Source organism: Pongo pygmaeus, chromosome 13 (genome assembly GCF_028885625.2).
Source record: "Pongo pygmaeus isolate AG05252 chromosome 13, NHGRI_mPonPyg2-v2.0_pri, whole genome shotgun sequence".
Lineage (NCBI taxonomy): Eukaryota > Metazoa > Chordata > Mammalia > Primates > Hominidae > Pongo > Pongo pygmaeus.
This window is the reverse complement of record NC_072386.2, coordinates 119,740,319-119,753,094: the sequence shown is the minus strand read 5'-3', so window position 1 is coordinate 119,753,094 and position 12,776 is coordinate 119,740,319. Positions and strand designations below refer to the sequence as shown.

Here is a 12,776-nt window from a genome sequence, read left to right as displayed (position 1 = left end):
CTAGTGCCCCTCCAGTCACCCCAGGTGACTTCCAACTTCCAACACCATACCTTCAGTTTGGCTGGATTGTGTAATTTCATTTTTGTTTTGTTTTGTTTTGTTTGTTTTTTGAGACGGAGTCTCACTCTGTCGCCCAGGCTGGAGTGTAGTGGCGTGATCTCAGCTCACTGCAACCTCCGCCTCCCAGGTTCAAGCGATTCTCATGCCTCGGCCTCCCGAGTAGCTGAGACTACAGGTGTGTACCACCATGCCCAGCTAATTTTTTGTAGTTTTAATAGAGACAGGGTTTCACCATGTTGGCCAGGATGGTCTCGATCTCTTGACCTCGTGATCCACCCGCCTCTGAAAGTGCTGGGATTACAGGCGTGAGCCACGGAGCCTGGCCTGGATTGTGGAATTTCTGTCAACGGAAGCCTACAGTCTGCACTTTTTGAGTATGTGGCTTCTTCACTCACATTACGGTTGTGAGCGTTAGCCATGCTGCAGCCTCCAGTGGAAATTTGCTTCCTCTCATTGCTGTGCGGTATTCCATGGTGTGAACGTTCCACAGTTTATTTCTCATTCTAATCTTTTTTTATTTTTTGTAGAGACAGGGTCTTGCTGTGTTGCCCAGGCTGGTCTCGAACTCATGACCTCAAACAGTCCTCCCGCCGCCTTAGCCTCCCAAAGTGCTGGGATTACAGATGTGAGCCACTGCGCCTGGCCCCCATTCTAGTCTTGATGGACATTTGGGTGTTTCTAAGTTTGGGGTGTTAGAAGTACTGCTGCTGTGAACCTGTGCACTGCTATGCATTCGTAGCTGTGGATTCATTTCTGAGGGAGATGTGCCTAGGAGCCCTTGCAGGGTCCCATGAGATGGAAGAGGTGACACAGTCGGACCCAGCTGTTGGACAGGGGCTGGGCAGTGCAGGGATGAATATGGCCAGGAGCCCCAGGGAGGCTGCCCGAGCTGCCTGCCTCCTCTCTCTGAGCTGAGGGTTTGACCAGTGATGTTCTCGACGCTGGCTCTGTGCATCCTGAGAGGTGCTGCGTCCTTCTTGTTACCTTCACAACAGCCCTGCAAGGCAGCCCTAAGTGCGCCCAGCTTGTAGCTGAGGACGGCGAGGCTCAGAGTGGCACACTGTTTGCCACGGCCTCCTGGCCCAGGTTCAGAACCTCCTGTGTCTCATGAACCAAACTGCTGGCCACCTCCTCCCACTGCCCCATAGGTTATCAGACAAGCTCTGAAACCCAGGCTTTTCCAGAGCTGTCCCAGGGCAGGGTCTGGCCTTTTACCTCTGGACTTTCCTCTGGCAGGGAGTTCACAGACAAGGTGGCCCTGAGATTAGAGGTACAGAGTCTAACTGCACCGCACCCCAGCCACGCTGGTCTGTGCTCAGAGTCCCAGCAAGCCCTTAGGAAACAAGGCTCTCTCCCTCTCTTGGTGTCCCATATGGTTTGACTGTGTCCCCACCCAAATCTCATCTTGAATTATCGCCCCCATAATTCCCACGTGTTGTGGGAAGGACCCGGTGGGAGGTAATTGAATCATGGAGGTGGTTACCTCCCAAGCTACTTGGGAGGCTGAGGCGGGAGGATTGCTTGGTACTGTGAGGTCAAGGCTGCAGTGAGCTATCACACACCACTGTACTCCAGCCTGGGTGACAGAGTGAGACCTTGTCTCCAAAAAAAAAAGACCAAAACATTTGCCAGCATTGGAGGTGGCTACTATATCAGCTCATGTCTCTAAAATCTGTAAGATTCAAGCATTTATCCTTCTTTGAGATGAAGTTCATCCCCAGTTGATTGGGAAAAGCTCTTATTTTCAGCAAAGACATTAGAAAATTATTTTTGTTTGTTTGTTTGTTTTGAGACATAGTCTTGCTCTGTCACCCAAGCTGGAGTGCAGTGGTGTGATCTCGGCTCACTGCAACCTCCGCCTCCCAGGTTCAGATGATTCTCCTGCCTCAGCCTTCCAAGTAGCTGGGATTACAAGCATGTACCACCACGCCTGGCTAATTTTTGTATTTTTTTAGTAGAGATGGGGTTTCACCATGTTGGCCAGGCTGGTCTCAAACTCCTGACCTCAGGTGATTCACCCACCTCGGCCTCCCAAACTGCTGGGATTACAAGCGTGAGCCACCGTGCCTGGCCCCGAGAATTTTTTTTTTTTTTTTTTAGGTGTGATCATGGTATTGTGGTTATTCTGGAGAATGACCTTGTTTTTTTAAGTTCAGGGGTACATGTGCAGGATGTGCAGGTTTGTTACATAGGTAAATATGTGCCATGGTGGTTTGCTGCACACATCATCCTGTCGCCTAGGTTTTTTTTTTTTTTTTTTTTTTGAGACGGAGTTTCGCTGTTACTCAGGATGGAGTGAAGTGGCGTGATCTCAGCTCACTGCAATCTCTGCCCACCGGGTTCAAGCACTTCTTGTCCCTCAGCCTCCCAAGCAGCTGAGACTACAGGCGCCCGCCACCATGCCTGGCCAAGTTTTTGTATTTTTAGTAGAGACAGGTTTCACCATGTTGGCCAGGCTGGTCTCAAACTCCTGGCCTCAAGTGATCCACCTGCCTCGGCCTCCCAAAGTGCTGGGATTACAGGCGTGAGCCACTGTGCCCAGCAGTCCCATCATCTAGGTATTAAGCCCAGCATCCACTAGCTATTCTTCCTGATGCTCTCCCTTCTCCCACCCCCTGCCCTCCAACAGGCCCCAGTGTGTGTTGTTCCCTGCAGTGTGTCCATGTGTTCTCATCATTCAACTCCCACTTACGAGAACGTGACTACCTTGTTTTTAAGCTCTGCTTAAAGGTTTAAGAGTAAAGTACATGTCTGAAACTTAGGCTAAAGTATTTTGGAAATACATGAAATAAACATGGCAGAATGTTGCCGGGCGCAGTGGCTCACGCCTGTAATCCCAGCACTTTGGGAGGATGAGGCGGGCGGATCACAAGGTCAGGAGATCGAGACCATCCTGGCTGACACGGTAAAACCCCGTCTCTACTAAAAATACAAAAAATTAGCCAGGCATGGTGGCGGGCGCCTGTAGTCCCAGCTACTAGGGAGGCTGAGGCAGGAGAATGGCGTGAACCTGGGAAGCAGAGCTTGCAGTGAACTGAGATCATGCCACTGGACTCCAGCCTGAGTGACAGAGTGAGACTCTGTCTCAAAAATATAAAAAAGGCAAAATGTTAATTACATGACCAGAGGTGTTGGTTTTATATAGTTTTTTCAATTTTTTGGTACATTTGAAATTTTTTTTTAAGTTTCTTTTTTAAAAACCTTTAAAATAAAACTTGTGATTTCCAGCTGCCCATGAAAACTTGTAACAATCCGGCAGGCTTGGACCTGTTCCCAGTGTTCCAGCCCCTCCCCCTGGCTCTCACAGCTTGGAGGGGGGTAACAACGTTTAAGCCTGTGAGTCTGCACCTTGGCAGGGTCCACTGCCTGCATTTTACAGATGTGGAAACTGAGGGCCAGTGAGAATCGACTTCCCTAAGATGGTGCCTGAGCGGGGTCCACAGCCAGGCCACCCACGTCGCATCCATGGCCTTCAGCGTGGCAGTGGCCGCTCCCCACCCTTCCCCTCGGACCGCCCGGGCCCTCCCTGCCTAGGGATGGCTGGACCCTGTCAGGCAGCCAAGTGGCCCCAAGTAGGATCACAGCCCCCACCAGGCTTCTCCTGACCTTTGTCCCCCTGGAACCTTGACCCACGGCACCCCAAAGAGCAGGTGCCCTGCTCTGCCCCAAGAAGCAAACAGCCATGCACATAACCAACAACATGGCAAAGTGGAAGGAAATCGTCTCAATTGTTTATTCGACTCACAGTCAGTGCACACACTCTGCCATCCAAAAGTCGAAGCTGTGACAATCGACTGCTACAGGCAGTGCACGGATGTGTAAACAAAGACAAATGAAAATGCAAATCAGAGTGGGCGGGGCCAAGGCCCACTGTTACATTCACAGCACAGGGTAAGTGCAAAAGAACAGGATGTCAGGATGGGGGGCGGGGAGCACAGGGTCCTTCCTGCCCTGGAGGCTGCCTCCAGGCATCAGCCTGGGAGGCGGGTTAGTGCCCATGGATCTGGTGTCTGGGAAGGGGCCCACAGAAGATGGGCCACACCCAGCATCATCTCCTCTCTGTGGTGCGCCCTCCCATCCCCAGACCCCTTTCCGATTCAGGGGAGAGGGGCCCTGGTCACAGGAGCCAGTCCTCTGACTCCTGAGTGTGGAAACCCAGGAGGGGAGTCTGTTTCTCCCGCAGGCCTCTCAACCTGGAAAGGGCAGAGCCCCAGCAGAATGCGTTGGGGCCACAGACACCTGCTCGGGTGAAGACACTGGGAAGACAATGCCGGGCTGACAGGACCCCGCGGTGGGGGGACATCGCTGCTAACAGGACTCTGTCTGCAGGCCCAGGGGAGGCTCTGCCCCCATGAGGCCCCAGGAGCGTTTGTGCCTTGAACTGAAGGCAAAGTGCTGGGCAGTTTCTTGTCCTAATGAAGGTAGGGAAGCTGGTCCGGCCACATACATCCTCTGACCTCCCCCAAGTGGTCCCCGGGCCCACGGGTGACAGGGGCCTGAGCAATCCCTGGTCTGAACCCCCAGCTCAGAGCCTAGCACCACCCAGGGAGGTCCAGGCTCATGAAAGGGGGATGGGCAGGGGCAGGAGGGCCCAGCCCCACCTCCGCCCGTCTTTGGTGGTGACAGAGGTGGGAGGAGAAAAGACGATCTTTGGCAGGGCGAGGGAATGTCAAAGGACAGTGTCCTGGTTTGGTGCTTGGGTTTGTCAAGGGCCCAGTCCCTGCCCAGAAGAGAGCACAGGAGTGGGAGGCCCACCTCTGCCCCACCTCTGGATGGCCCGGGCCTGCTGCCCACTAAGGTGGTCCCACTCTCCTCTGGAGTTGCAAACTCTGAGAAGGCGGCTGAGGTGGGGAGGGCATCAGGACAGGCCAGCTGGATGCCTGGATGCTGAGACCATACAGCCACAGGTGGCTTCTAGCTCAGGACACCGTGACCTTCACCACAGGGCTCTAGGCCCCATCCTTCACCTCCACCCTCCCAGCATTCTTGTCAGCAGCTCTGGGGCGATGGGAGGTTTTGGGGTTCCCCACCTGGGGCATCCCGGCTCTGCCTGTCCCAATTCTCCACAACACCCCCCTCTCTCACTGCCTTTCTCTCCCACAGGCCCCACTGGTCCTGGCCTCTGCTTCCCCCAGGAACCGTTCCATTCTTCTCCATGGAAATGTCCCCTCTGGGCCTTGGGGACTCCCAGATGACGGGGGGTGGGGCAAAGTCAGGGGCAACAGCCCTCAGCCACCACAGCTGTCAGATACCAACCCAGGGAAGGGAGGAGGAGCCTTCTCTCTGCCGCCCCCAGCCCGTGCTGCCTCTACTGCAGCTCCCCCAGGGGCCCATTCTCTCGGGGCAGTGCCCCATTCACGCCTGCGCTGCTGGCCGTGGGCACCTCCAGGTACCCCAGCAAGATCTCGCTGCGGCGCCGGGACAGCTGCAGGATGTCGTCTGCCAGCGCGGGCACTGACGTGTAGCGCACATTGTCCAGGTCGAACATGTCCCTCAGGTACTGCACAATCTGGTGCTTGGGGAGCAGGGCTGGTGTCGGGCCTGGCCCAGGCCACTGCCCACCATGATGCCCCCCAGGTCACCCGAAGTCCCCTTGTCCACCACCAGAGCCCCAGCCCGTCCTTTCCATCCCCAGGCTCCTCCCTCCCACTGCTTCCTCTGGACCCATGTGGGTCTGCCTCTGCCCTCTCTCTGGGAGCAGGCCCAGGCCCAGGCCCTCACCCCATTCCTGGCACCTCCCAGGGTGCCTGTGCCCAGGGCAAGAGTCAGGAAAGAACGAGAACTGCTCTCTGTTTACCTTGAAGAAAGCACAGACTTCAGCAAGCTGAGGCTTGGGTCCAAGGAAGCCGAAGGCTAGGACAGGGCTCACATGCTCCGATACGGAGTAGAAATGGGAGATGAAGCCGTCAGGCACCTGCGGTGGGCACAAGGCTGAGGGGCCAGGCTGGGGCCCAGGTAGGATAAGGGCACCAGGCCCAGGTGTCGCATAAAGGGCTGGGCTTTAGAGGTCGCTCCAGCTCGTGTACTTTCCTGCTAGATGACTCTGGGCAGTGACTCGAGCTTTCGAAGCCCATTTTAACTTCTGCAGACAGGGTAACCATGGGCCGCTGTGAGAACTGCAAGAGGTGGGGCCGTGGTGGCTCCGCGGGAAGTGCCTGGAGCACGTGGCCACGGCAGCTGGTATCAGCTAGACAACAGAGCCTGGCCCGCGGAGGGGAACGACAAACCACAGCCCAGAGAGCGCAGCCAGTCGCTGCCTGGGAGCGGAGATTACAGGGGCCTGACTGGGGCGGGGAAAGGGCAGGAGGGACAGGGCTCTGCTTGCTCCTAGGTATCCTGTCCCCACTGAGACGCCTGCACCAGGCCAGCTGCCAGCCCTGTGGCCACTACCCTAGGGTGTCCGTTCCCCTCCCCAGTGGCCTGCTCTGTGCTGGGCCTGGGGAGGAGAGGAAGTGGGTCTACACGTGCCTCCGGGGAGCTCCCGGCACAATGAGAGGTAACAGCGGAACAAGGGGACCAGGGCTGTGAGCGGTGAAGGCCAAGTGGCCCAGCGAGCCGCCCTGCACCCGCTCCGCTCCCCACCATACTGCCTCAGAGCCCAGCTCGTGCTCCCCTGGGCCTGCCAGTCACTCACCATCAGCAGCCTCCTCTTGGCTTTCAGGACCGACCAGCAAGCAGTGGCCAAGGCCTACATCAAAAATAGGATGTCCCCCGGGTTTCAAAATGGGCCTAGCCCACCGCCCCTCACCCTCTGCCAGCCCAGCACCAAGCCCTTAAACCCAGCTCACCCCACTCCAAGCAGGAAGATGGGGCTGGGTGCCTAAGCTCTGCTGCTTTCTCCTCTGATTTTGGACTCAGACATACCTAAACTTGCATCTTGACTCTAATCTTACTGCTGGATCTTCTCTGAGCCTCAGTCTCCTCTTCTGTAAAGGGGCACAACACAGCACTCCCACCTCCTTTGGTGGTTGTGGGAGCAATGCTTCCCGCCTGTAAACCGCCTCACAGAAGCCTGGGCCCAGGCAGCACAGCCTGGCTGCTGGAGCGTCACTGCTTGCCTTGCTGGGGGTCCTGTGCTGGGCTGTCTCTCGCTCTGTGCCTTTTTTTCCTTTTGGTTTTGCTTTCCCCTCTTTTAACTTGATTTAACAGGATGCATTAAAATGGAATCGAATTCATACCGGCACAGAAGTGAAACCATACAATAGGAAGAAAACGCACACCACCTTGGTTCTAAACTGGGGCACCAGGCAGCAACGGGGCACTGTGGAGGCTTCTCCAGAGCAGACTCTGGTCTCCCAGGCCTGGCAGCCGCGGATCTAGGGGGTAGGGGCCCAGCCCTGGTGCCAATGCTAGGGACAGAGGGGACGGAGCCAGGCAACCACACGGGCTAATGTGAGCAAGTGTGGGTCTGAGAGCGGGGCAGCGACCCACCGTCTCCTTGAAGCTGTCTGACAGCCAGCGGTTCCGCAGGACGGCGAGCACCGAGGCCGGGGGGTTCTCCAGGTCCTCAAAGGCGTCCATGAGGATGAAGTCCAGCACGATATCGAAGAAGCTCATGCATACCACCTACAGAGGGTGCCCCCGGGAGGCTCATGCATGGGGGCACTGCCGGAGCCTCAGGGCCACTTTCCAGATGGGGAGACTGAGGCTGGGGTCCAGGGCATGAGCACACGTGTGGGGGACACGTCTTCCCCGCTCTGCTGTGCAACGGGTATAGCTGAGGCCATTCCTCCCTCGGCCTTGGCCTGGGGCAGGGCAGGAACCGGGGGCTATGGGCAGTGATGGAACCGTCTCAGCCGCTTGGAACTGAGGTAGAGCTTGGCACAGGAACCCCCTTGCTGCTCAGATGCAGGGAAGCCCGGGATGTCGGGGTTCAGCACAAAGCAACTCACCCCTCGGCCCTCCAGCTCCAGCCGTGTCGTGGCCCAGGTCTCGGGCCGCAGGGCATAGCTCAGCATCTCCTCGTAGCTCTCCAGGAAGCCTTTGGGGCTCTGTGGAGAATAGCACGGCCCATCCTGTTCACTGGACAAGACCCACAGGGACAGGCTGGCCTGTGGATGGGGGACATGCCCACGCAGCAGGCACAGAGAAAACGCGGCAGAGAAGTGTCTCCTACTCAGCACAGCGTGCTTCTCCAGAGAACCAGGGCACCCAGTCAGGTCTCAAGCCAGCTCCTCTGCTGAGCACCTGCTGCCTTCCAGGAGTGCACAATGTGACAGTGTGATCTCACTTTGGAGGGACACAGGATGTGAGGATTAGAGTCAGGCAGCTGAAGGTTCAAATCTCCATGGCCTTGGACCTCAACAGGAAAGGGGAGAAGCTACAGCCCTGATGAGGCTCTTCTAGGGCAGTTGCCGAGCTCATGTGTGACGCAGTCAGTCCAGCGCCAAAGCCTTCAACAAACAGCGTTTAAAGCGCTACTGCATGGCACGGAGGCTCTCGGCACACATCCTTCACTCTCTGGGACCCTGGGGGTTAGCTGGGGTTTGGGACGCTCTTTTCAGATGTGGGTCTGCATTTATGAATGTAGAAAAACACTGAGTGTTAGGGTCGGTTCTCAGCGTGGATTAACTCGTGATTTTTTTTTTTTTTTTTTTTTTGAGATGGAGTCTCACTCTGTCACCTAGGCTGGAGTGCAGTGGCACGATCTCAGCTCACTGCAAGCTCCACCTCCCAGGTTCACGCCATTCTCCTGCCTCAGCCTCCTGAGTAGCTGGGACTACAAGTGCCTGCCACCACGCCTGGCTAATTTTTTTTTTTTTTTTTTTTTTTTGAGACAGAGTCTCGCTCTATTGGCAGGCTGGAGTGCAGTGGCACAGTCTTGGCTCACTGCAACCTCCACCTCCCGGATTCAAGCAATTCTCTTGCCTCAGCCTCCTGAGTAGCTGGGACTACACATGCATGCTACCACACCCAGCTAATTTTTGTATTTTCAGTAGAGACGGGGTTTCACCATGTTGGCCAGGATGGTCTCGATCTCTTGACCTCTTGATCCGCCCACCTCGGCCTCCGAAAGTGCTAGGATTACAGGGGTAAGCCACCGCGCCCAGCCATGCCCAGCTAATTTTTTTGTATTTTTAGTAGAGACGGGGTTTCACCATGTTAGCCAGGATAGTCTTGATCTGACCTCGTGATCCGCCCGCCTCGGCCTCCCAAAGTACTGGGATTACAGGCATGAACCATCGCCCCCAGCATTTTTTTTTTTTAAGTCTTTGTCTGTCACCCCGGCTGGAGTGCAGTGGTGCAATCTCGGCTCACTGCAGCCTCCGCCTCCCAGGTTCAAGTGATTCTCCTGCCTCAGCCTCCCAAGTAGCTGGGATTATAGGTGCCTGCCATCACACCCGGCTAATTTTTGTATTTTTAGTAGAGAAGGGGTTTCACCATGTTGGCCAGGCTGGTCTGGACCTCAGGTGATCCGCCCATCTTGGCCTCCCAAAGTGCTAAGATTACTGGCAGAGCCACCATGCCTGGCCCTAAATTTTTAAAAAGTATTTACATTTTAAAAATTTGCCAGGATGATCCTGGGCCATCCCTTAACCGCCTGGAGTCTGTTTTCTCATTGGTAAAAGGTGACAATGATGAAGATATGGGCTGGTCCTTGACACCTGAGCATGCCCTGTGTCATCGCATAATGTCCCCAGGACACACCCATCTCCACAGGAGGACACTGATACACAATGAGGTTTTGTGGTTGCCCCACTGACACAAAGTTGAGCGAGTGGCCTGATGCTACAACCCCAGTGCCTGGGTGCCTCCCACAGGGCTAGCATCTTCCCAGGCCAGGGCCTGGCCCCAGTCCTAATAGGGCCACCTCAGTTACTGCTCCAGTCCCAGGGCTTGGTGCAGGCTGTGGCACTCAGGTGCTGCTAAATGGCTTTCGTTTCTTTTTGTTTGTTTTGTTTTTTGGTTTTTTTTTTTTTGAGACGGAGTCTCGCTCTGTCACCCAGGCTGGAATGCAGTGTCCCAATCCCGGCTCACTGCAAGCTCCGCCTCCCGGGTTCATGCCATTCTCCTGCCTTAGTCTCCCGAGTAGCTGGGACTACAGGCGCCCGCCACCACGCCCGGCTAAATTTTTTTGTATTTTTAGTAGAGACGGGGTTTCACCGTGTTAGCCAGGATGGTCTTGAACTCCTGACCTTGTGATCCGCCTGCCTTGGCCTCCCAAAGTGCTGGGATTACAGGCATGAGCCACTACGCCCAGCCTTTCATTTCTTTTTTTTTTTTTGGTCGCCCAGGCTGGAGTGCAGTGGCGTGATCTTGGCTCACTGCAAGCTCTGCCTCCCCAGTTCACGCCATTCTCCTGCCTCAGCCTCCCGAGTAGCTGGGACTACAGGTGCTCACCACCACGCCCAGCTAATTTTTTGTATTTTTAGTAGAGACGGGGTTTCACTGTGCTAGCCAGGATGGTCTCGATCTCCTGACCTCGTGATCCTCCAGCCTTGGCCTCCCAAAGTGCCGGGATTACAGGCGTGAACCACTGCGCCCAGCCTCATTTCTTAATAAAACCAAAGTCCCATACTGGGAAGGTTGCAAAGAGGAGCTCCCCAGAGGGTGGGGCCCTGGCACCCACCTTAACCCTCCTTCACTTGTTCACTCACCCAGCTTCCTGGGGAGGCCCACAGAGACCAAGTCCAGGGCCCAGGCTGGGTCCCAGCCACCTGACTTCACATCCAGTCTACCTTTCACCTGCTCAGTACCCTGGACAAGCCCCCTCCCTTCCTGGGGTCAGTGTCCCCATCCGCCAAGCAGAAACTGCAGTGAGGCTCGAATGAACTCCCCGCAGTGAAGAACCATCGAGTACACACTGAGGTCACCGCCAGGTCAACAGCCACTGCCGGGAGAATATCCGAGGAGTGCTGATGCAGTACCCGCCCTGTGCCAGGCCCTGGATGGGGCACACATCTGTGCCAGGAGAGTTCTGACACTGGCCCTCATGGAGCTAACTGAATAACGGGGGAGGAAGGAAAAGGCAGCCCATGAGCAGGAGGCAGGGTAGTGAGGCCACACCGCCACGGTGAGCCCAAGGGTTCTCTCAGGCCTCAGGGGATGAGTCAGGTGATGACCTCCTGGGGACAGAGAAGGGTACTCAGAAGACAAGTGACCAAGGAATGGGGAGGGAGGAGGACAGAGGAAAAAGTGGTGTGGGGGGCTTCCAGTTACTGGTATATGTCCCACTTCCTAACCTGGGTGCTGGTTATACAGGCCTTGTCTTTCATTAAATCCTATACATAGGCCGGGTGTGGTGGCTCACATCTGTAATCCCAGCACTTTGGGAGGCTGAGGCGGATGGATCACCTAAGGTCAGGAGTTCGAGACCAGCCTGGCAAACATGGTGAAACCCTGTCTCTACTAAAAATACAAAAATTAGCTGGGTGTGGTGGTGCACACCTGTAATCCCAGCTACTTGGGAGGGAGACTAAGGCAGAAGAATCACTTGAACCTGGGAGGCGGAGACTGCAGTGAGTCGAGAACACGGCAAGTCTCTGTCTCAAAAAAAAAAAAAATCCTATAGATACTTTTTGGGTGGTTTTTTGTTTTTTTGTTTTTTTGTTTTGAGACAGGGTCTCATTCTGTTGGCCAGGCTGGAGAGCAGTGGTGCAATCATGGATGGCTCACTCCAGCCTTGAACTCCTGGCCTCAAGAAATCCTCCCATCTCAGCCTCTCAAGTGCTGGGATTACAAGTGTGAGCCACCGTGCCCAGCCAAATCCTGTATTTTTTACACTCTCTCCTATGTGTATTTCATAATAAAGTTAAAAAAAAAAAAAAAGATTGAGGACAGGTGTGGTGGCTCACATCTATAATCCCAGCACTTTGGGAGGCCAAGGAAGGCGGATCATCTGAGGTCAGGAGTTTGAGATCTGCCTGGGCAACATAGCAAAACCCTGTCTCTATGAAAAACACAAAAATTAGCCAGGCGCGGTGACGCATGCCTGTAATCCCAGCTACTCAGGAGGCTGAGGTGGGAGAATCGCTTGAGCCCGGGAGGTGGAGGTTGCGGTGAGCCGAGATCATGCCATTGCACTCCAGACTGGGTGGCAGAAGTGAAACCCTGTCTCAAAAAAAAAAACAAGATTGAGCAACAGTGTTCCTGAGGCAGAGACCAGCATATGCAAAGCCCAGATCAGGCAGCAGGTCTGGTGCACTAGAAGCAGGCCCTTCAGCCAGACAGGACGAAGTCACAGGGCAGCAAACCACCAAACAGAGCTTGGCCTTCACCCCAAGGGCAGCAGGCGCAAGTGAGGGTTGTAGGTAGCTGGCTAGTGAGGTCAGATGTGTGTTTCAGAATCATCTGTCCGACCTGTTCAAAAGCTTTGCTCAAACCCGTTAAAGAAAAAAAAAAAAAAAAGGCCGGGCGGTGGCTCATGCCTGTAATCCCAGCACTTTGGGAGGCCAAGGCAGGCGGATCACGAGGTCAGGAAATCGAGACCATCCTGGCTAACACGGTGAAACCCCGTCTCTACTAAAAATACAAAAAAATTAGCCGGGCATGGTGGCACGCACCTGTAATCCCAGCTACTCGGGAGGCTGAGGCAGGAGAATGGCGTGAACCCAGGAGGCGGAGCTTGCAGTGAGCCGAGATCGCACCACTGCACTCCAGCCTGGGCGAGAGAGTGAGACTCTGTCTCAAAAAAACAAAACAAAACAAAACAAAAAAACAGACGAGTAACAAATCATCAAAAAAATTATGCAACCTCATCAATAATCAGAGATGCA

At 55.1% G+C, this 12,776-nt stretch overlaps 1 protein-coding gene across 2 annotated transcripts in view; it reads right to left on the bottom strand.

Moving 5' to 3' along the window:
* Positions 1-3,769: 3,769 nt before the first annotated feature.
* MIGA2 (mitoguardin 2) overlaps positions 3,770-12,776 on the bottom strand; it is a 39,188-nt gene continuing 30,181 nt past the window's right edge. For both annotated transcript variants that reach the window (XM_054501168.2, XM_054501169.2), the window contains exons 12-16: positions 7,953-8,051; positions 7,492-7,626; positions 6,695-6,748; positions 5,858-5,974; positions 3,770-5,575 (exon numbers count right to left, since the gene is read on the bottom strand). In XM_054501168.2, the coding sequence (XP_054357143.1) occupies positions 5,369-5,575; positions 5,858-5,974; positions 6,695-6,748; positions 7,492-7,626; positions 7,953-8,051 (612 nt within the window). In that variant the 3' untranslated portion in view covers positions 3,770-5,368. The remainder of the gene's footprint in view (positions 5,576-5,857; positions 5,975-6,694; positions 6,749-7,491; positions 7,627-7,952; positions 8,052-12,776) is intronic.